Here is a 23,120-nt window from a genome sequence, read left to right as displayed (position 1 = left end):
AAATTCGTGAGTCAGCACTTTAGTATATAAGCGCGGAAATTGAGCCGCGCAAAGACAAAGAATTAATACAAAATAACAAAGGAGATGGGTATATTCCATCAGAGGCTCAGGCATGCCTGGTAGGTTCCTGCCAGCCCACTAGAATGACAGGGGGCAGCCTGTTCTATCGAGTACCCGGGAGAACATCTAGGCATGGGTGGTGTTCTCCCGTGAACAAGCATTATGACAGTTTCCCTTACGGGAAACGTCGCTCACCAGGCTTTATCCTCTGGAGGGGCGGGATCACTAGCCCATGCCAAGTGACCCAAACCTACTGACACCTACAACCAGAGGAACCCCAATAGACGTTAGTCACTTATGACGGACGTAGCCTCCCAATAGGGAGGTAAAGTGGGTGCCCCAACATTAAAAAAAAAAAAAAAACACTTGTATGTAAAACTTATAAATCTTGAATTTCCCAAGAGACAGTCAGATGAAACAAATTGGAAAATTCGTTAAGCTGATAGTATATCAAGATTAGATTTATATAGGACTTGAAGTTTAAAAAACAAATATTAACAAAAAACTGTTATGAAAATGTAATTAGGTGAGACAAAGTTAATAGCTGAGACTGAGCTAATAGTCGTGTGCGGCGCAGGCGGGTCTATTTACCTGTAAACTACAGGTTAGTAGAGCGCCTGCACATTCTATTTTCGAACGCTGATTCCGAATCACCCCACATGACATAGGTTTTTTTTAAATAAAACAAAAGTTAATTGTCTCGATCACGTGATATGACCATATAAGAAAGTTGGTATAATTTCTCATTAGGGTTAGGTTTCCAGCATATGATTCAGTTAGGGATTGGGTTAGGATTAGGGTTGAGATCAGATTAGAGGGTTAAGGTTTCGAATAGTCATTCAGGGCCACCTAGAGGAAAAACCATCATCATCCCTATTAGCTCGGACCAACCTAGTTACATCTTCATGACAGTAAGGTACGCGAATCAATTTTCTTTCGGCGACTGATTCGTTGATGGGCCGGCAAATATTTGTTGTCGAGTAGTGTTGAATACTCATATTAACATTGATTAACATTGATTAACGTTGATGTTAGCGGCTACAAGCTAGGCATAGGCAGCTGCAGAAAATATGCTGCGCGCGTTCAGCGTACGGCTTTTCGTTTTTGATTTTACAAATGACAAAGCAACTTTTAATGATTATTAATGGAATTATCGGATATTTATAATTCAATATGTATTGATTCTTCTGTGGACAATAAAAATTGTATTTTACTTAAAATTGTATTTTACTTAAAAGGCTACTAAATATTCAAAATAGAGCCCATCAAAACAAGTTAATTTTTTAATTGACTACGGGTAAACCGCCCCTAAAATGTCAGCCACCCCTAAAATGCCACTCTTGATTGATTGGATCCCAGCTTCTTAAAAAGTATCTTACCTAATCATTTGTAACTCCTAAACATAAAAAAATATCATTCGGACCCTGCCACATCCTGAAATTGAATCTAAATGATGCCATAAGGGCATTTTTTTCACTTTGTACGAATTTTTTACTTTTGAAAAAAAGCGCACAATTTTATAACTTTGGGATTCATTAATATTAACTCGGTTTTGGTCTAGGATAGTGATATTTACATATTTTAGCAACTTTGTACATATGACTGGAGATATGGAAAGTTATACATTACTCAATATTACTACCCTCCCCTAAAATGTCACCTGGCCGCCCCCTAAAATGTCATTTTATCAGATTCTGGCTTTGAGACAACAAGCACCATAAAATGGAGGTACCAGCCTATTAAACATCATATTTAGCATCTAATGGTAATATTGGAAAGCTTTGGCAGCTCAAGGAATTAGTTTTATATTATTAATCGCAATAAACATCCCCTAAAATGTCTAATTATCCCCCCTAAAATGTCATTTTAACCTGATCAAATTACTCAGGCTTTTCCTAAGATGCAATGCATTGCTACATACAAGAACAGCTCCTTCCAGCCAAATTTATCTCAATCTGGCCTAGAAAATGCCAATAAGTCAATAAAAGTTCAATTTAAAATAAATTTTAAAAATCTTCACACAACATAATTTTTCCGACTCAGTCTGTGTTCTTGGAAACTAAATCTTCTTATATCACTGATAGACCCACAGCATAGTTGTTACAACTGCATTGATGACAAACCAGGCTCCAGTTGCAGTCTTCTTTAGCTCTCCTTGCTCGCCCCAAAAGACTTATATTTCAGGACGCTCATAATCTCTTTGGGGGGGGGGGGGGGGATCATGTTATTTTTTGTCCGTTTTTGTCCGTTTTTGTCCGTTAGTTTTTGTCCGTTTTGAAAATATAGCTGCCAAACGGACAAAAACGGACAAAAACGGACAAAAATTGTAACTTTTGATTTAAATTTTCTCCACAATTTGTAACAGGCTATCTGCAGAAATGGGTAGCCCGGTTAATGACCATGGTCCTTTCTCAAACTTTTAATCTTCAATTAGGCACAAAGAATAGTCTACACATTTTTTAATAACATAAAAAGGGATGAAAAGTTTTATTACTGGAGAGTAAAACTTTGTTAAACACAAAGATTCTTGAGCACATTTTGAGTCAGACTCAAATGCTCTTAAAAACATTTTAGTATATAATAACAATAAATTATGTTAACAATAACACCAACAATAATTATAAATTGAACAAATTATTGAGAGATGAAAGAGAGGAAAAGGAGGAGGGGGGACTGAGGAGGGGGACTGAGGAGGGAGAGGAGGGGGGCTGAGGAGGAGTGAGACTGAGAAGGAGAACTGAGGAGGAGGAATGAATAGGAGGAGGAGGAGGAGAAGAAGGACTCAAGAGGAGGACTGAGGAGGAGGAGGACTAAGGAGAAGGATGAGGAGGAGGACCCAAGAGGAGGAGGACCCAAGAGGAGGAGGACCCAGGAGGAGGACCCAGGAAAAGGCCCCAAAAGGAGGACTGGGGAGGAGGCGGACTGATGAGGACTGATGAGGACTGATAAAGAGGACTAAGGACGAGGAGGAGGAGGAGGAGAAGGAGTGAGCAGTGAGGAGGAGGAGGACTGATGAGGAGAAGGAGGTGTATGAGGAGGATGAGGAGGAGAAAGGAGATGAAGGAAGGAGATGAAGGATGAGGATAAGGAGGACTGAGGAGGAGGACTGGTGAAGAGGACTGATGAGGAGGAGGACTGAGAAGGGGAGGACTGAGGACTGAGGAGGGGAGGACTTAGGAGGAAGAGGAGGATTGAGGAGGAGGAAGACTGAGGAGTAGAAGGAGGAAGAAGACTGAGGAGGATCAGGAGGACCCAGGAGGAGGAGGAAGAGGAGGAGGACTGAGGAGGAGAAGGAGGACCCAGGAGGAGGAACCAGGAAGAAGAGGAGGAGGAGGACTGAGAAGGAGGACTGAGAAGGAGAAGGAGGACTGATGAGGAGGATGAGGATGAGGAGGAGGGTGACTGGGGAAAGGATTGAGGAGGAGGAGGAAGACTGAGGAGGAGGAAGAGGAGAAGGACTGAGGAGGAGAAGGACTGAGGAGAAGGAAGAGGAGGAGGACTGAGGAGGAGGACCCAGGAGGAGGAGGACACAGGAAAAGGCCCCAGGAGGAGGAGGATGACTGGGGAGGAGGAGGACTGAGGAGGACTGATGACGAGGACTGAGGAGGACTGAGGAGGAGGACTGAGGAGGACTGATGAGGAGGAGAAGTAAGTGGATGAAGAGGATGAGGAGGACTGAGGAGGAGGACTGGTGAGGAGAAGGAGGAGGACCCAGGAGGAGAAGGAGGAGGAGGAGGATAACTGAGGAGGAGGAGAAGGACTGAGGAGGAGAAGAGGGATCCAGGAGGAGAACCCAGGAGGAGGAGGAGGAGGACTGAGGAGGAGGACTAAGGAGAAGGAGGACTGATGAGGAGGATGAGGAGGAGGGTGACTGGGGAAAGGACTGAGAAGGACTGAGGAGGAGAATGCGGACTGAGGAGGAGGAACCAGGAAAAGGAGGAGGAGGAGGACTGAAGAGGAGGACTGAGAAGGCGAAGGAGGACTGATGAGGAGGATGAGGATGAGGAGGAGGGTGACTGGGGAAAGGATTGAGGAGGAGGAGGAAGACTGAGGAGGAGGAAGAGGAGAAGGACTGAGGAGGAGAAGGACTGAGGAGGAGAAGGACTGAGGAGGAGAAGCAGGAGGAGGAGGACCCAGGAGGATGAGGACCCAGGAGGAGGACCCAGGAAAAGGCCCCAGGAGGAGGAGGAGGAGGACTGGGGAGAAGGAGGACTGTTGAGGACGAGGAGGAGTAAAAGAAGGACTGAGGAGGGGAGGAGGAAGAGGACTGAGGAGGATCAGGAAGACCCAGGAGGAGGAGGACCCAGGAGGAGGAGGAGGAGGAGGAGGACTGAGGAGGATGACTGAGGAGGAGGAGGACTGAGGAGGATGAGGACTGAGAAGGAGGAGGACTGAGGAGGAGGAGGACTGAGGAGGAGGAGGAGGAGGAGGAGGAGGAGGAGGAGGAGGAGTGAATAGGAGGAGGAGGGGGACTGGGCAGGACTGAGGAGGAGGACTGAGGAAAAGGATGAGGAGGAGGACTGAGAAGGAGGACTGAGCTGAGGAGGAGGACTGAGGACTGAGGAGGAAGAGGAGGAGGATGAAGAGGAGGTGGACCCAAGAGGAGGAGGTCCCAGGAGGAGGACCCAGGAGGAGGACTCAGGAGGAGGAGAAGGATGACTGAGGAAGACTGAGGAGGAGGAGGAGGAGGAGGGGGAGGAGGAGGAGGAGGAGGAGGAGGAGGAGGAGGAGGAGGAGGAGGAGGAGGAGGAGGAGGAGGAGGAAGCATCTAAATATTATTTCCATTTTTGTTATTTTTTGTCCGTTTTTGTCCGCTCTATTTTTTGTCCGTTTTGATAATATAGGGTTCCGAACGGAAAAAAACGAATAAAAAACAGGATCCCCCCAGGAGGAGGAGGAGGAGAAGGATGACTGAGGAGGAGGACTGAGGAGGACTGAGAAGGAGGAGGACTGAGGAGTACTGAGGAGGATCGCTGAGGAGGATCGCTGAGGAGGATCGCTGAGGAGGATGGCTGAGGAGGATGGCTGAGGAGGATGACTGAGGAGGATGACTGAGAGGGAGGAGGAGGACTGAGGAGGAGGAGGAGAAAGAGGACCCAGGAGGAGGACTCAGGAGAAAGAGGAGGAGGAGGACTCAGAAGGAGGAATGAGGAGGACTCAGAAGGAGGAATGAGAAGGAGGAGAACTGAGGAGGAGGAGGAGGAGGACTGAATAGGAGGAGGAGGGGGACTGGGGGAGGACTGAGGAGGAGGAGGACTGACGAGAAGGATGAGGAGGAGGACTGAGGAGAAGGACTGAGGACTGAGGAGGAAGAGGAGGAGGATGAAGAGGAGGAGGAGGACCCAGGAGGAGGAGGACTGAGGAGGAAGATGAGGACTGCAGAGGAGCAGGACTGAGGAGGACTGAGGAGGACTGAGGAGGATGGCTGAGGAGGATGGCTGAGGAGGATGACTGAGAGGGAGGGGGAGGAGGAGGAGGAGGACTCAAGAGGAGGACTCAGGAGGAGGACTCAGGAGGAGGACTCAGGAGGACTGAGAAGGAGGAGGACTGAGGAGAACTGAGGAGGATGAGGAGGAGGACTGAATAGAAGGAGGAGGAGGGGGACTGGGGGAGGACTGAGGAGGAGGACTGAGGAGGACTGAGGAGAAGGATGAGGAGGAGGACTGAGGAGGAGGACTGAGGAGAAGGACTGAGGACTGAGGAGGAAGAGGAGGAGGATGAAGAGGAGGAGGATGAAGAGGAGGAGGAGGAGGACTCAGGAGGAGGACCCAGGAGGAGGACTCAGGAGGAGGAGGAGGAATGAGGAGAATGACTGAGGAGGTGGAAGAGGAGGAGGAGGAGGAGGAGGAGGAGGAGGAGGAGGAGGAGGAGGAGGAGGAGGAGGAGGAGGAGGAGGAGGAGGAGGAGGAGGAGGAGGAAGAGGAGGAAGCATCTAAATGTTATTTCAATTTTTGTTATTTTTTGTCCGTTTTTGTCCGTTTTTGTCCGCTTTATTTTTTGTCCGTTTTGAAAATTTGATCGTGCGTGGTGTTACCGCGGCGAAATTCTTGTTATCATCCAGCCCAACCATGCAGCATACATTCTAAGGATCTAAGGATACGGTGTCAAATGAGTAATTATCAATACATTTTATGACCTTGTGAATACATTATTATATGTAGCTCGTAAATCGCGGCAAACAGGCCTGTGTAACCAGTCCCTACTACACATATCGTTAATAGTTGATGTTAATAATTAACAAGTGCCAAAACAAGAGCTATTATCGCACACCATGCGAACAAACAACAAATTTGACATTTTAGGGGAGAAAAAAATGACATTTTAGGGGGCATATCATAGGTTTACCATAAACTAGTAGTTTTTGACAACCAATTTTGCTAAAAGCAGTCGAATCTAGTCTATAGAGAAGGTCAGATCGATTACTGGGTTGGCTTAGTTAACTACAGGTCACTAAAATTGCCAAAATGCAGGATGATGTTAAAAATCCCAAAAAATGCAATTAAAACATGCAATTTGCATTAGGTTAAAATCACATTGAATCCATTTCCTTTGTGTCAATTGTTAGTTTATAACTAGATAATCTAACTACAGGTGTAAATTTTGTTGACTGAGTTACTGTTTTGCCGTAAGTTCTGGGTATTCAAAAAAAAGTCCCCAAAAAGTCACAAAAAGTAAATTGACTAAATTCCACCATTTTTTTTCAACAGAGAGAGAAATTCTGGTCAACACCTCTCAGAAATAGGTTATATTTGTCCCAGAAGTGGTTAAAATTAATAATTGAGCAACATTCTGAGTGCTACACAACCTGTTTTAGCTGACATTTTAGGGGTGGTGCATGTGACATTTTAGGGGGTAATTACGGTTTTGAGGCACTTCCTTTAGTGAGTGAATGTTTTCAAGTAGCTTAATGTTTTAATAAGACAAAACAAATAGTACTAGTGACAAAATATAAATCAGGCCTCCTGTACATTTTGTAATTATCACACATATAGAGTTGACATTTTAGGGGAGGTGTTTTAAAAGTGACTCCATTTCAACGTCAAAAAAATTGTACCTGATTTTATTTTCAAATTTCCAAATCTTCCTGGCAGGCTAGAAAAAGGTTTAAATATTATTCCTAGACACTTCAGAACCCTGTAAATTTAGCCCTAACTCGGCAATCTGGGCCCAAAAAACAGGTGACATTTTAGGGGCGGTTTACCCGTAGCTGATAGGAGAGAGATATGAAATATTTACAAGGGACTAGACACAAGCTAGTCGAAGCTATATTCTAATAAACATAAAAAACAAGGTTTGTTTTGGCACACGCTGCAACCCCTTTTCGAGCGCCGGAGAGTGTAGCAAGGAATGTTCTAATTATCTTCGTCTAGTTCCATGTAGTAAGTATGGATTTGATTTGCTTTGACGACAAAGTTCTGAAAATTCCCTAATCGATACTTTTTACCGCATAAAATATCAATTACATGCACCAGTCGCAGAACCGGGATTGAAATGTACTAATATGAGCCACCGCCCGCTAAATGTTTTGCTGCCTAAAAGGGATGATGATTTATCACTGTACGCTCGACTGTCACGTGACTTTTTCAACCCGTTCTCTAGCTGGTCCTGAACGACTATTCGAAACCCTAACCCTCTAATCTGATCCCAACCCTTACCCCAACCCAATCCTTAGCAAAAGCATATGCTGAAACCCTAACCCTAACGAGAAATTAGACTAACTTCCTTATACGGTCATATCACGTGATCGAGACAGTTTTTCGTCAATATCTCGTCAGGGGAGCATTATACCCCTATGTCATGGGGGGTGATTCGGAATCAGCGTCCGAAAATACATCGATAGAAGTTGATTACAACTGTCGGGGGCCCTTTAAGAACAATCTCGAAGAGCGACTGTAGAGTGATTTAGCACGCTCGGCCTAAAAGTTCTAGTTCTAGTCATGTCCTTCAAAATTATTTAAGAGGTCAGGCATTTTTTTGCTGCCCCCTTTCTGGAGAATATTGTTGTAATTTTTTGTTTTAAAGATACCTAAAATTTGGAAAAAATGCTGTCAAATAATAATTTTAGGCTTAAAATTTACCAAAACGCTCAACTCTATTTGAAGCTACATATACTACATAATTTAACAGTTACGAGATATTTTTCCAGTATGAGCTATTAGTCAATAAATTTCTTTTTAAAAGGCAAAATGAGCTTGACGGACAGTATTATTTTATGTAATATTATTATATAGAGTAATTCAAAATCGATGCGTTCGAAAATACATTTGACATTGCATCGAATAAGGTAAATTTTAATTGTTAATTGTTGAGAACCGGCGGGTCATACAACTTATGACATGAAAAAGGCCACTAGGCCCGCCGAGATCGTTGCTCGGCGAAGCAAGAATGCTAGTTTGCGCGGCGCGTCGAAGTCCTCCAAAATGTTTCTGTAAAAATTCCTAAAATTTGAATATTATTGCAGGTTTAAAATTTACCAAAAATGCGCTCCGAGCTGGACTTGTCATACGTTGTATGACCCGCCGCGCACGAGTGCGCGGCTCCCCTGTATCGTCACTATAGTGAAACGACCGTGGGGCTCGCCGCACAACCTGATACAAAGCTGGACTTACTGCTGCAATCGCGCCCACGCATTCGCGTGCTGTTTGCAGCAGTTAGTAGCAGTTTGTAGTAGCCAGTGCCAGTTTGTAGCAGTTCACAGGGGGGTTGAAACCAGGTTTTCGATCAAACGCTACCATTTGTAGTCAAACGTCGCCAACAGTTGCTCTCGTCCAATGAAATCGCTACATTTTGCAAGTCATTATGCATAATTGAATTATATATATGATATATTCGTATGCGAAGCTTGGCATAACACTCCCAGATCTTAAAAAGTGGGGGAGTGATGGGCAACGGCCTGAACTGCATGTTGTTGTGATGTGAAATTATGGAAGTTTATTTTTAGTTGACCATTTTATAACATATAAGTTAAATACCGTTTTCATTTATTTATTTATTGACAGAAGATTACTTATAGGTGTCTAACCTTATACAGGGTGGCCCATAAGTGACTACCCACACGCAACTCAGCTGCTAGAATAATGCATGCCAAATATTCCCTCTTACACCCACAAATTATAATGCCTTCCTATCAACGCCTCTAATTTGGTCATTAATCAACCAGACTAGCGTTTTGGTGTGTACAAAAGCTACCAGCCAGTACATTCCTTGCCCCGCTAGTTGATTGTCAAAAAATCATACAGCTCAGAACAAACGGCCATTTACCACTAAGAGCATTATATGTTTTCATTTGTTTAAATTTTATGCTGTAAAATGTGCTAAAACTTTGATTATTTGTTTAATTGATTATTTGTTTAATTGAACCTCTTAATAACTCACGTAATTCGTCTCCAAATTGCACCAAAATTTGAGAGATTATAGATATGGGTCAAACTTAGATTCCCTGAAAGTTTCGTACGCCACGCCCAATTACAGTGGGCGTGGCGTGACACTCCCTCTTTTTCACTATTGTCTTCATAAAATGAGAACGCTTTAAGCTAAGAACTCAAAATTTTTTGCACACATTTGGCTTGATAATTGAAAACCTTTCCCAAAGTTTCAAGTTCATTGGTTAAAATATGGCTAAGTTATGACCATTTCAAAACTCATCGGATACGTGATCCGAGCACTCAGTCAGTGATCTCGTCACTTGGTTAATGGCCTGTTTGGCTCACATGCACCGCTTGATTGGTTGCAGCCTGCTTATGGGCCGGCCTATACAGCTGACTGCACCTAAAACGCTATCACACGAATTTATGGTCAATGAAACAAGAAATTCAATGAAACAAGAAATTTAATTTTAGCACATTTTACAGAATAAAAAGATGTAAAACAATTCATAAAATATAATGCCCATTTGGTGTATGACTTTTTGTCCTTGACTGCTAGTTTGGTTTTGGAAGGACAGGTAACTAACGGGGCAAGGAATGCGCGTGCCTGAAAGCTTTTGCACACACCGAAACGCTAGTTCAGTTAGGTTTTTAGAGACAGGGCTCATTTTAGGACTAGAAGAAATTTGTTAGTAGACATTAGGGGTTCTGTTTATAGTTGTTACTATAGGTTGCAGTCTTGTTGTGACAAAAAGTCTACACTAAAACATGCTTTAGTTTATATTGTGTGGTTCAAGGATATAAAATGTGGCTTCAAGGTGGATATTAAAGAGCTTGCGAAAGATTATGGCCTTTGTATCAATGGTTATAATAAGCTATAAATATCTTAAACTATACAGTGCTAATTAAAAATTTCTTTATACTTCATTCTCAGATTAGATTTAAAAATTCAAAAAATATACATTTATTTTATTAATACCTTCTCACACATTCTTTACTCACAGGACAAGACTTGGAAAACAGTAGCCTAGAGGAATTTAATTGAGATGTGTGTGAACAGCCAGTTATAATGTTTGGAAAATAATATTTGTGCAGTCAAAATCTTTTACGGTCCAATCAAGCAGGGCGTGGTTATGCTGATTGGCTAATAGCGCACTTTTAAGTTTTCCTCGCAAGCACATTACACTAGTAGTAAAGTCAGTCATTCTGAACTTTGGGGTTAAAATGTTAAAAATTTTGGTTGACCTAGTGTTGTGGTTGTCAGGTGGGTCTACCTGACAGATAAGAAGGCAGGGTTTCCTCGACGAACATGTGTAACCCTCATATAGGGATATGGGAGCACGGAATTTCATTATCTTGTAGAGCTCGAGGTAACTGTGGTATGTATAGAGATTTTGTATAGCTAGAATATTATTATGCTTGAATATCGGTTTGGTGTGTTCTTTTATGAAGAATTTTTGGTCAAGTTTCTGGTGTCCTATAGGCCTAGTACGTGCACAAGTCTTAAACTTATCAAGGTACGCCAGCCTATCACCAAATAGTACTCTGAGACAGTACTTCTGAGCAGTAAATATTGAGCTTATACGTTGCTTAGCTGCCCCACCCCATACAGATATACAGTAGGAAAGATGTGATTCGAACAGAGTATAATATAATTGTTGATGTAGAAATTCTGGAAGGGAGCAGCGAAGTCTACATAAAGTGGATGTGGAATGATTTAGGGTTCGCTTAAGAGCTTTAATGTGATCTTCCCATGATAGGTTCTCGTCAATTATAACACCCAGAAATTTTGCGGATGAAACCTTTTTGATTGGATAGTTGTCTATAGTTAGTACAGGTTCAGGGTGTGATAAAATCTCTGACTTAGAACCTGCCATGTTGGGTTTGAAGTGTATGTAGCAGCACTTGGACATGTTTATATGTAACTTATTCGCTCTCATATAAGACTGTAATGATGACAAAAGCTCATTTCCTCGTTCATATGCCTCACGTTTTGTTTTGCCGACAACAAATATATTAGTATCATCAGCAAAGGTAACAAATGATCCTAGTTTAGAACTGTTTGTGATGTCGTTCATATAAAGAAGAAATAGGAGAGGTCCAAGAATTGAACCCTGTGGGACACCAAATTGAATAGATAGGGTATCTGATTTTTCTCCTACAACTTCAGTGTATTGTTGCCTGTTTGTTAAGTAGCTTTTTATGAGGTTATTTGCAACTCCTCTCACTCCACATCCCTCTAATTTTATAAGAAGTGTTGAATGATCGATGGTGTCAAAAGCTTTGCTAAGGTCAATGAATATTCCTAAAACATGATTCTTAAGTTTAAGAGATTTCGTAATTAAATCTACAGAGTAATTGACTGCATGAGATGTAGAGTGAGATTTCCTAAATCCAAACTGTGTCTTCGATATAACTCCCTGGGAGCTAACAAATCCGTATATTCTAGAATATATGAGCTTTTCAAAGATCTTACCGAAGACGGACAGTGTGGAGATAGGACGGTAGTTCTCGATTTCTTCTGGGTTACCTTTCTTATATACAGGTGTTATTTTACCAGTTTTCAGGACATCAGGAAATATACCTTGGGTCATAAGGATATTGAAGTAATTCGATAATACAGGTGCAATTACATGAGATGACTTTTTTATTACACTTATGGGAATGTCACTGGCTTTACCATTTTCGAACTCTCTTATGATTTTCAATATTTCGTTCGAGGAGCAATCTTCTAACCTAATATTTTTTTCATTTCTTGGGTTCAGGAAGTCATAGAAAGTTTTCATGGGTAATATAGGCAGGCCATTAGATAGATTATTCAGTGTCTCATTCAGCTTTGGTGCAATAGAGACAAACCAAGCATTGAATCCATTAGCAATTGCTCTTCTATCAACTATTCTTTGGTTATCAATGATAAATGGGGGCTTGGTTTGCCTCTTCTTTTTGCCTCTGAGTTCGTTAATAATTTGCCAGGTTTTCTTGCTGTTTTCACAGTTGTTTAGAATTTCGTTACAGTAATGCCAACGTTTGGCAGCTTTAATGATAGCTTTGAGCATCCTACGATAATCACTAAATACTTGGTATAGCAAGATATTACCACCAGGGTTCTTATTGGTAACGGTGTCAGACCACTCCTTACGTAGTTCATGCTTTCTTTCTACAGACTGGATGATACTGTCTGTAATCCATGGGTTAAGTTTGGGAGTTCTTTTTGTCACTTTCGGTACCTCCAGTTTGCAGTGTTTGTCAAGTGTCTGGTCAAAACATGCCGTAAACTCATCAAATTTTGTTGAAGGAGTGAGCTGGTTTACCTTTACCTCAAGTTCAGTTACAAAGCTTTTCAATTTGGAACTTGAGTAATCATAATAGCGGACATGTTTCTGAGGCTCTGTACTGCGAGGGGTCTCTACTGAAGTGAAGGTAAATATAGGGGCATGCTTACCAAGCCGTTCTTCAATAACACCTGATAAGACTATATTCTCAATTTTATTTGTTAAAATGTTATCGATGCAGGAACTTTTACAGTTTTGACGAAAATGTGTTGCAATGGAGATAGTCGGGTAAAAGCCGTTTCTGTATAAAGTATCCTCAAAGAGCTGGGAACTGGTAGAAATATTAAGTATGTTTGAGTTAAAGTCTCCCAACAAATTGACAGATTTCCCATTTAGCTGCTTTGCAAGTAGTTCCAGGGTTTCACAAAAGCTATCAAAGCAGCCATTAGGGGGTCGGTAAATGACTCCATGAACAATTTTGCTGCCTGCGCTATCTGTGGTTTCAACAAAGAGGCTCTCAATATTTGTAGTACAGTGTGATACGTTTTCTAAGACCACAGTATTTAAATGGTCAGATACATAGAGTGCAACACCTGTGCCTTTTTTCTTACCTGCCAATGTTTCTTGATAGAATCCTGTGTATGATGGAATTTGGTACAGGCCCTGCTGTGCAGGATCAGTATTGGTTTCAGCAAGACCAATCATATCAAACGAGTGCCCTATACTTTTGAGTTCAATTAGGAAGCTATCAAAGTTAGATGCGTTTCCATCTATATTGTAGAATAAAGTTGATAACATAGATTTTTTTGAGGAATTGAGCTGCTTGATTGCATTTAAGAACTCGAGTTTAGAGTAGCGACGGCAACGTTCAAGTACAAGGGCATATGATGCAATTAAGGCATCTTCCTGGTTTCTATTATCATAGAATCTATCAGAATCTATAGATTCCTTGATGCACCAAAACTCATCGGATACGTGATCCGAGCACTCAGTCAGTGATCTCGTCACTTGGTTAATGGCCTGTTTGGCTCACATGCACCGCTTGATTGGTTGCAGCCTGCTTATGGGCCGGCCTATACAGCTGACTGCACCTAAAACGCTATCACACGAATTTATGGTCAATGAAACAAGAAATTCAATGAAACAAGAAATTTAATTTTAGCACATTTTACAGAATAAAAAGATGTAAAACAATTCATAAAATATAATGCCCATTTGGTGTATGACTTTTTGTCCTTGACTGCTAGTTTGGTTTTGGAAGGACAGGTAACTAACGGGGCAAGGAATGCGCGTGCCTGAAAGCTTTTGCACACACCGAAACGCTAGTTCAGTTAGGTTTTTAGAGACAGGGCTCATTTTAGGACTAGAAGAAATTTGTTAGTAGACATTAGGGGTTCTGTTTATAGTTGTTACTATAGGTTGCAGTCTTGTTGTGACAAAAAGTCTACACTAAAACATGCTTTAGTTTATATTGTGTGGTTCAAGGATATAAAATGTGGCTTCAAGGTGGATATTAAAGAGCTTGCGAAAGATTATGGCCTTTATCACTGTACGCTCGACTGTCACGTGACTTTTTCAACCCGTTCTCTAGCTGGTCCTGAACGACTATTCGAAACCCTAACCCTCTAATCTGATCCCAACCCTTACCCCAACCCAATCCTTAGCAAAAGCATATGCTGAAACCCTAACCCTAACGAGAAATTAGACTAACTTCCTTATACGGTCATATCACGTGATCGAGACAGTTTTTCGTCAATATCTCGTCAGGGGAGCATTATACCCCTATGTCATGGGGGGTGATTCGGAATCAGCGTCCGAAAATACATCGATAGAAGTTGATTACAACTGTCGGGGGCCCTTTAAGAACAATCTCGAAGAGCGACTGTAGAGTGATTTAGCACGCTCGGCCTAAAAGTTCTAGTTCTAGTCATGTCCTTCAAAATTATTTAAGAGGTCAGGCATTTTTTTGCTGCCCCCTTTCTGGAGAATATTGTTGTAATTTTTTGTTTTAAAGATACCTAAAATTTGGAAAAAATGCTGTCAAATAATAATTTTAGGCTTAAAATTTACCAAAACGCTCAACTCTATTTGAAGCTACATATACTACATAATTTAACAGTTACGAGATATTTTTCCAGTATGAGCTATTAGTCAATAAATTTCTTTTTAAAAGGCAAAATGAGCTTGACGGACAGTATTATTTTATGTAATATTATTATATAGAGTAATTCAAAATCGATGCGTTCGAAAATACATTTGACATTGCATCGAATAAGGTAAATTTTAATTGTTAATTGTTGAGAACCGGCGGGTCATACAACTTATGACATGAAAAAGGCCACTAGGCCCGCCGTGCACGAGTTTGCAGCTGTATTGTTGGTTTTTAACCTACTAAGACGCGCGCCGAGTCGGACTCGTAGACAGTCTTGAAATATATATTTTACAATCATCACCCGTTAAGCAGCTGTACCGCGCGGCTTTCGAGTTGCACCCCAATACTGGGGTCATTCTTGGGGTCATTAATATTTATTCCACTACGTATAATTTCACCTAACCATGTGCTTTCGCGCCACTTCAGGCGCGCTACTGCAAGCGCAAGGGCTCTGGATAGAGCAAACTACTTACAGCAGTGCTAACAAATTTTCGATCTTCTAATGTCCTCAAAAATTATTCAAATAGTCAAACTTTTATTGCTGTCCCCTCTTTATCTTTTGCTTTGGAGGAAATTTATAATTTTCCTTTGATTGACGATGTCAATCCGTCGAGATCGTTGCTCGGCGAAGCAAGAATGCTAGTTTGCGCGGCGCGTCGAAGTCCTCCAAAATGTTTCTGTAAAAATTCCTAAAATTTGAATATTATTGCAGGTTTAAAATTTACCAAAAATGCGCTCCGAGCTGGACTTGTCATACGTTGTATGACCCGCCGCGCACGAGTGCGCGGCTCCCCTGTATCGTCACTATAGTGAAACGACCGTGGGGCTCGCCGCACAACCTGATACAAAGCTGGACTTACTGCTGCAATCGCGCCCACGCATTCGCGTGCTGTTTGCAGCAGTTAGTAGCAGTTTGTAGTAGCCAGTGCCAGTTTGTAGCAGTTCACAGGGGGGTTGAAACCAGGTTTTCGATCAAACGCTACCATTTGTAGTCAAACGTCGCCAACAGTTGCTCTCGTCCAATGAAATCGCTACATTTTGCAAGTCATTATGCATAATTGAATTATATATATGATATATTCGTATGCGAAGCTTGGCATAACACTCCCAGATCTTAAAAAGTGGGGGAGTGATGGGCAACGGCCTGAACTGCATGTTGTTGTGATGTGAAATTATGGAAGTTTATTTTTAGTTGACCATTTTATAACATATAAGTTAAATACCGTTTTCATTTATTTATTTATTGACAGAAGATTACTTATAGGTGTCTAACCTTATACAGGGTGGCCCATAAGTGACTACCCACACGCAACTCAGCTGCTAGAATAATGCATGCCAAATATTCCCTCTTACACCCACAAATTATAATGCCTTCCTATCAACGCCTCTAATTTGGTCATTAATCAACCAGACTAGCGTTTTGGTGTGTACAAAAGCTACCAGCCAGTACATTCCTTGCCCCGCTAGTTGATTGTCAAAAAATCATACAGCTCAGAACAAACGGCCATTTACCACTAAGAGCATTATATGTTTTCATTTGTTTAAATTTTATGCTGTAAAATGTGCTAAAACTTTGATTATTTGTTTAATTGATTATTTGTTTAATTGAACCTCTTAATAACTCACGTAATTCGTCTCCAAATTGCACCAAAATTTGAGAGATTATAGATATGGGTCAAACTTAGATTCCCTGAAAGTTTCGTAAGCCACGCCCAATTACAGTGGGCGTGGCGTGACACTCCCTCTTTTTCACTATTGTCTTCATAAAATGAGAACGCTTTAAGCTAAGAACTCAAAATTTTTTGCACACATTTGGCTTGATAATTGAAAACCTTTCCCAAAGTTTCAAGTTCATTGGTTAAAATATGGCTAAGTTATGACCATTTCAAAACTCATCGGATACGTGATCCGAGCACTCAGTCAGTGATCTCGTCACTTGGTTAATGGCCTGTTTGGCTCACATGCACCGCTTGATTGGTTGCAGCCTGCTTATGGGCCGGCCTATACAGCTGACTGCACCTAAAACGCTATCACACGAATTTATGGTGGTGTCACCATTTCAGGGCTTGTTAGCCCTGCTAGTCACAGGTTCCTTACAATCAATAAAAAAGGAATGAACCATCCATTGAATCATCGAAAATGGTTCACTATCCTCCCTTTACTGCAGAACAACGATTGTTCGTCTACCTGAAGAAAGAAAATGGGGAGTTCTACCCTCAGATTAAACGACAATTTCAGATGAAATTCAACCGACCACCCCCTTGCCGGAAAAGCTGCTTTGACATTCATCACAAGATCAAGTTTACGTTTTCTGCACACGATCGGCAGAAGACGAACTGCGAGGACTGTAGAAAACATCACGATGGTTGTTGGTGACGTGATGGACACACCTAAGATTGGCACCCGGAAACGAGCTCCTGCCTTAGACATCAGCAGAACCCTTCAGCGAATCCTAAAGCAAGACCTTTCTAACCGGGCCTACCGAATCACAAAGAAACACAAACTTTTGGACCGTGATTTCCAATCGAGGATAGATTTCGCCAACACATTCCTGTCCAAGCACAATGTGGATCCCTACTTTGAGGACGAAATCTGGTACATCGACAAGGCCATATAAACGGATATGTCAATTCCCAGAATGCAATTCACTGGGGCTCTACTAGACCGGATGAAGTGGTGGAGAGAACGGCTTTTCCTGAAAAGGTCACGATCTGGTTTTTATCCTAAAAATTTGTGTTTCCCTTTCTAGCAAAGTCATCATCGGTATCCAATCAAAGCCTAATGAACCTCATTAATACACGCTAACGCCTTACTCTTGATCAGATTGGGTGACGAGATCACTAATTGAGTGCAAATATCACTGACTGAGTGCTCGGATCACATATCCGATGGATTTTAAAATGGTCATAACTCAGCCATATTTAAACCAATGAACTTGAAACTTTTGGAAAAGTTTTTAATTATCAAGCCAAATGTGTGCAAAAAATTTTGAGTTCTTAGCTTAAAGCGTTCTCATTTTGTGAAGACAATAGTGAAAAAGAGGGAGTGTCACGCCACGCCCACTGTAATTGGGCGTGGCTTACGAAACTTTCAGGAAGTCTAAGTTTGACCCATATCTATAATCTCTGAAATTTTGGTGCAATTTGGAGACGAATTACGTGAGTTATTAAGAGGTTGCGTGTGGGTAGTCACTTATGGGCCACCCTGTAGTTAGACAATTACGAATTTATAGATAATTTATTGTAGCTTTTATAATGTGTAAAATTTTACGGACGAAATGATCCCAGGGGGGACTCCCAACCCACCGCCTCGGCGGGTAGTTGATACACCCTTCACAAGCAAGATCCACTTTGGTCTACTTGCTGTGAGGTGTATCAGCTACATGGGTTGGGGGTCCCCCCTTTTTTCTTTTTTTTTCAAATTACGAATGCCGAATTTATTTGTGTATAATATTTTTTGACTTAAATTATTTTTGGAGAAGAGGTAGCTGTCATGATTAATCTAGGTTTTTGGCAAATGTCAGATCAGGTTTTTGGTTGTTCGCACAGTGTAATGTGTATGGCTAGTATATACTTGGTTGAATAAGAAAAAGTAAAGTAAAGTGAAGAAAGGCTATGATAAATCAGGGTTTGTTTAAAAAATTGGGGAACCAAAAAACCAGGGTATTACTGTTCTATATGTGTTCTTAGTACTCAATTATCTCAGTCAATTTTGTCTTTTCTCAGAACGAATTGTCTCTTCTCAATTTATTTGTTGTTTTTTTGTGTTGAAAGAATGCTAAAATACAATTACATGGTAATATTAGTTAGTTTTTTTAAGAAGAAAATTATAACATCTTTTTTGGGCTGCTCACCAGGTGTAACAGCCTCATTTAATGATGATTTAAATTACAGATACAGTGAAAAATCAAACTAACTGATACCGTTGCACTTAAATACAATAAGTAAAACAAAATTTTAAGTAAAACAAAATTTAAATTTTATTGCCATTACAATGAATAATGATATCATAATAAATATAAGTAGACATCCGATAATAAACTTGTTACATCCAGTACAACCCAAGATGTCAGCCGACGCGACTTACAAAATAAAGAAAGCTAGCATGTTATGTTCATTGTTCATAGTTTTTCTAACGAGCATGCTTAGCACTTAGGCTGTACGGAAATAGCTTTAATTCTTCGTCATATTAAAAACTTTACATCATTTTTGAGATACAAAAATAAATTTTAAAATAAATAACTCTTTTGCTGTTTAGGCGCGGCACCGCGCTTGACCCACATGCTATACAGTGTGTAGCAACACAGCGCTGAAAACAGAAGCTGAATGAGCTATAACATATAAGCGGTGCGTGCGCCGCGCCTAAACCTAAAACCATAAACTTTAAATATTGTCAAGATATTAAACGAGTTTTGCAAAATAATATAGCATGCTGACTTCGTAGGATATTACAATTATACCAGTGCCAGTTCCAAATGTGAGTCAGCGCTTAAACCAAAAGCAGTTGGCAAAAGGAGCCAGTTGCCTGCAAGAGCTTTACTAGCACCCGATTTACCACTTTTGGAGCACAAACTCAAACCTAAAACAGGCCAAGCACAAAAATATGTTATCGCCACGATTGGGTGGATTGATTCCCAGAATATTTATCAGCACGTGGCACTAATAATATATGAAGTTCATTATCGAATTTTAGATATGCCCTGGATCGTTTAACACATATATAAAAGGTTATTAAAGATTAATTAATGTTTGGTTCGTATATAAATCGATATTAATCAATTATTTAAAATAGTATTTGTGTTTGTTATTATTAACTATTGAGTTGCGTTCGATTTAAATATTAAAACACTACTACAATACATTTCACAAAACAAAACGACAGGGACACAGAAAGGAGAAGGACAACACATCACACGTAAGGAAACTGCTGCTGTTGACGAGTATCTGATTATATTAATTATGGGTCTTTTGTTCATTAAAATAAGTGTGATCATACTTCTAGAGTATATTGGGCTGACACAGTTGCTGCAAGGTTAACATTGGGGTCCAAAACCGGGAGTGTGATACAACTTAATTTCGCGTTACGTAGTAAGAGATACAAAATATAAAATATAAGTCACTGTAGGTTCACGGATATAGCGCGGCTTCATTTCATTATTCTGGCGCGGTAAATCACGCTGGGTAATGAAATGATAGAGTTATACAATATTTAAGTTTCGCGCGCTACGTTTACACAATATATTTGTGAGTCCGTCCCACGTTCCAGACGAACACTCCAGACAAGTCCAGACACTAGTGTAAAGCGGATGAGCTGATCAGTGTTTTGTGTTACATGCGTGAATATATAGTTTCTATGTTTGACTGTGGTGTGTATTGTGTGTGTTATTTTGTGTGTGTAGTATGAAATCTATATGGACTAGTTTGTGTGTTCTTAATTATAGGCACATGTCATTTCCATCAAAGTTGAGTTCTGACCATTCATCAGTGTTTCCAGCTTTTTGAGCATTGAGTAGCATAGTTTTAATGCGACCTTTAACAAGTGCAATTGGGGACGAGAAGTCAATCTTACTAGAAGGTTTAAGGAATTTATTCCACATATTCGAGGTTTTATATACAAACAAATTGGTTGCAGCGGGGTTAATAAAGTAGTTATCACGTCGGGGTGACTTTTGAAATAAATTGTACATCGGTATTGGAGTGTGAAGTTTGATTATTTTAAACATTTCAAGTAGACAGTGGTACTTATACAAATTATGCACGCAGAGTATTTTGTTTCTGCTGAGAAGGGGTTTACTTGATTCTCGTTTATAGAAGTCGGCTCCGAGTTTTTGGGATCCAATTGGGCGGGTTCTAGCACATGTTTTGAACTTATTACTGTATGCCTCTTGATCACCAAATAGAATACGAGTGCACTTTTTTTGAATTTTAAATATTGGTTCAAGCCTATTGTTCGATATGCCTCCCCACACTGAGATCCCATATCCTAGATGAGATTCGAGGAGGGTGTGGTAGAGGTCATTATACAGCTCTTTAGGTATAAATCTTCTCATTATTCTCTTCTTCATTATTCTCTCAATATTTCATTGAGCTTAAAATTCTGGAGCAACTTATTATGCATTATTTACATCATAATTTACATCTTCGTGTAATCAATATTACATTTTATTTAGTTATTTATTACATGACTTAATAACGAAATTCTCCCTTTAAGAATGTCGCAGAGGAAAAACACTTTGTTTGCTGTTGCCTGTATTGGCATTGCTGTGATGACGAGGATCATTGCTAAAAAATACTTTAAAAATCCCCCTTCCAATGACATCCCTATGCCAACTGAGTCAGACTTTGCAACCGGTAAGTTTATCTTTGATTGAAATTATTTAATTACCAGATAAGTAAATAAATAAAATCAAATTGTATATTATACAGTAATTTATCGATATAAATACTCGTATTTTGTTTGCTAGAGGTGAATGTGAGAATTTGATGGCTAATTCCGATTCATCTCCCAGCAAAAGAAGGAAAAGATATTTTCTTTTACGACTTGGGAGGCACATTTTGTATGTGTGAATGGAAATGGAGTGTTGCGGATTATTGGTCTAAGGTAAGAATTACTTCACATCTTGTTTGAGCATGTCACATGACTATCCCTTCGTCACTTCCTGGCCATTCAAAATTTTCTCTTTATTTTTTTTTCGAAACGTAAACCATATTCTACCTTATATTGTAATTTTATGTAATATTATGTAATTTTATCAATTCTCACTCAATTAAAAACATGCATAATATATCAAAACAACAAAACTGTATTCACATTACACCATGAACAATTAGTCAACAAGAAATGCGGCCGCTTTTTTTGTGGATGGCCGCTCAATTTCCCGATCCGTGATGGCGTATTTTATCATATTCCATACAACCTGGAGATCCCAGTTTTAACTGTTTATAAGCATGCAGATATAGCGGAGTGACAGGCCGAGCGCCACCAAGTTAATATAATTCCATATTGAATTTGAAAATCGTGTATATAATTTCTATGTAACCATATATTATTATTATATATGCATATGCTTATTGTTTATGCAACCTGACACCCGACACGGATCTGTGCAAAATAGTAATAGTAACTTAAAATAATAATAGTATGCTATCAATTAGTGCCTAGTGGGATATGTACATTGTGAAATTAATAATATACTTGGTCAGTTCAGCGCCGCGCGCCAACAATTATTTAATTCAGATTTGTGCGCAAAATAACTTTGCGCAGGTAGTCACGTGGGCGATAACAGTGCGCGAGGGCAGGTACGGTCGCACACTCGCACACACGGTCGCACGGTCGCAAAGCTACCATATCAACATAAAAAAACCTCGATCGCTAACCCTTGTCCTTGACTCTTTTGTGCCTTCGGCACTTTGAGTCATGGATCGGGAAAAAATATACAACACTAGTCTATACAATTAAGTCCATCTGCAGTCCACCTTTAGCATTGATCAATTTAAGAATTCTTTAGACCAGCACCCCTTGCAGTCCTCGTAGAAGCTCCCAAGACATGTGACACAAGTAGCGCTGACAGTGCACTCACCTCCACAACACTCTGCTGCGCACATGGCAATCTTTGTTGCACACCTGGTCAATAAGGAAAGCTTTAGCTGCTAATTTAGTTAAAAACATGCTGTGTTTATAGCACAACAATGCTTAGTTTCTCTCATACCACTAACAATATGATAATTATAATACCCATTATATAATAATGAACTACAATAAAGTGAAATAAACAACTAACTTTAACCACTTGCAATGTCCTAAGTTCTGTAGAGCTGTGTCCACCTCATGGTTAACCTCATGGTTAACCTCATGGTTAACCTCATGGTTAACCTCATGGTTAACGCACACATCACAGTTACAACACTCGTAGTCACAACCAACCCCAGCACATTCCCCCAGCACTTCACCACAACACACGTGGGCTTCTGTTTGACCACGTGACAGTACAAGTAGAGTGATAGCAACAAGGAAGAGTTTCATGACGAGAAAGTTGCGATGGAAACTGTTGCAAAATTAGGAGAATGGTTAAACTTTACTTCGTGGAGTTTTATATACATGGGGGCTAGTAGGAAGAAGATATTTTCATGGCCTGGGCCAATAGCAAAAAGGAAAAAGGAACCTTTAGCAAATAATGTTATAACACGAGGGTTTCACTGCTGGCGAGATCTTGAGTTACTCAACTACAGATTTAGCACAAATTCATGAAATCCGTCTGTATTAATACTCCGC

The 23,120-nt window shown here is 40.5% G+C and overlaps 1 protein-coding gene and 1 long non-coding RNA gene across 3 annotated transcripts in view; one reads left to right on the top strand and one right to left on the bottom strand.

Annotated features, from left to right (window-relative positions):
* LOC134825302 (uncharacterized) overlaps positions 1-23,120 on the top strand; it is a 90,100-nt gene that overhangs the window by 55,217 nt on the left and 11,763 nt on the right. The window contains exons 2-3 of one of the 2 annotated variants that reach the window (XM_063837465.1): positions 21,060-21,199; positions 21,358-21,449. In XM_063837465.1, the coding sequence (XP_063693535.1) occupies positions 21,061-21,199; positions 21,358-21,449 (231 nt within the window). In that variant the 5' untranslated portion in view covers position 21,060. Of the gene's footprint in view, positions 1-20,987; positions 21,200-21,357; positions 21,450-23,120 lie in introns of those variants that run through there. The other variant, XM_063837466.1, reaches the window with a different exon arrangement.
* On the bottom strand, positions 22,283-22,979 carry LOC134825521 (uncharacterized). The gene is made up of 3 exons (XR_010161560.1): positions 22,734-22,979; positions 22,630-22,685; positions 22,283-22,472 (listed from the first exon to the last, which is right to left on the bottom strand). It is a non-coding gene; the product is annotated as an uncharacterized LOC134825521 (long non-coding RNA).

This window comes from Bolinopsis microptera, chromosome 13, assembly GCF_026151205.1.
Source record: "Bolinopsis microptera isolate Bmic1 chromosome 13, MBARI_Bmic_1.0, whole genome shotgun sequence".
Classification (NCBI taxonomy): Eukaryota; Metazoa; Ctenophora; class Tentaculata; order Lobata; family Bolinopsidae; genus Bolinopsis; species Bolinopsis microptera.
This window is presented reverse-complemented; position numbering and strand designations above follow the sequence as displayed.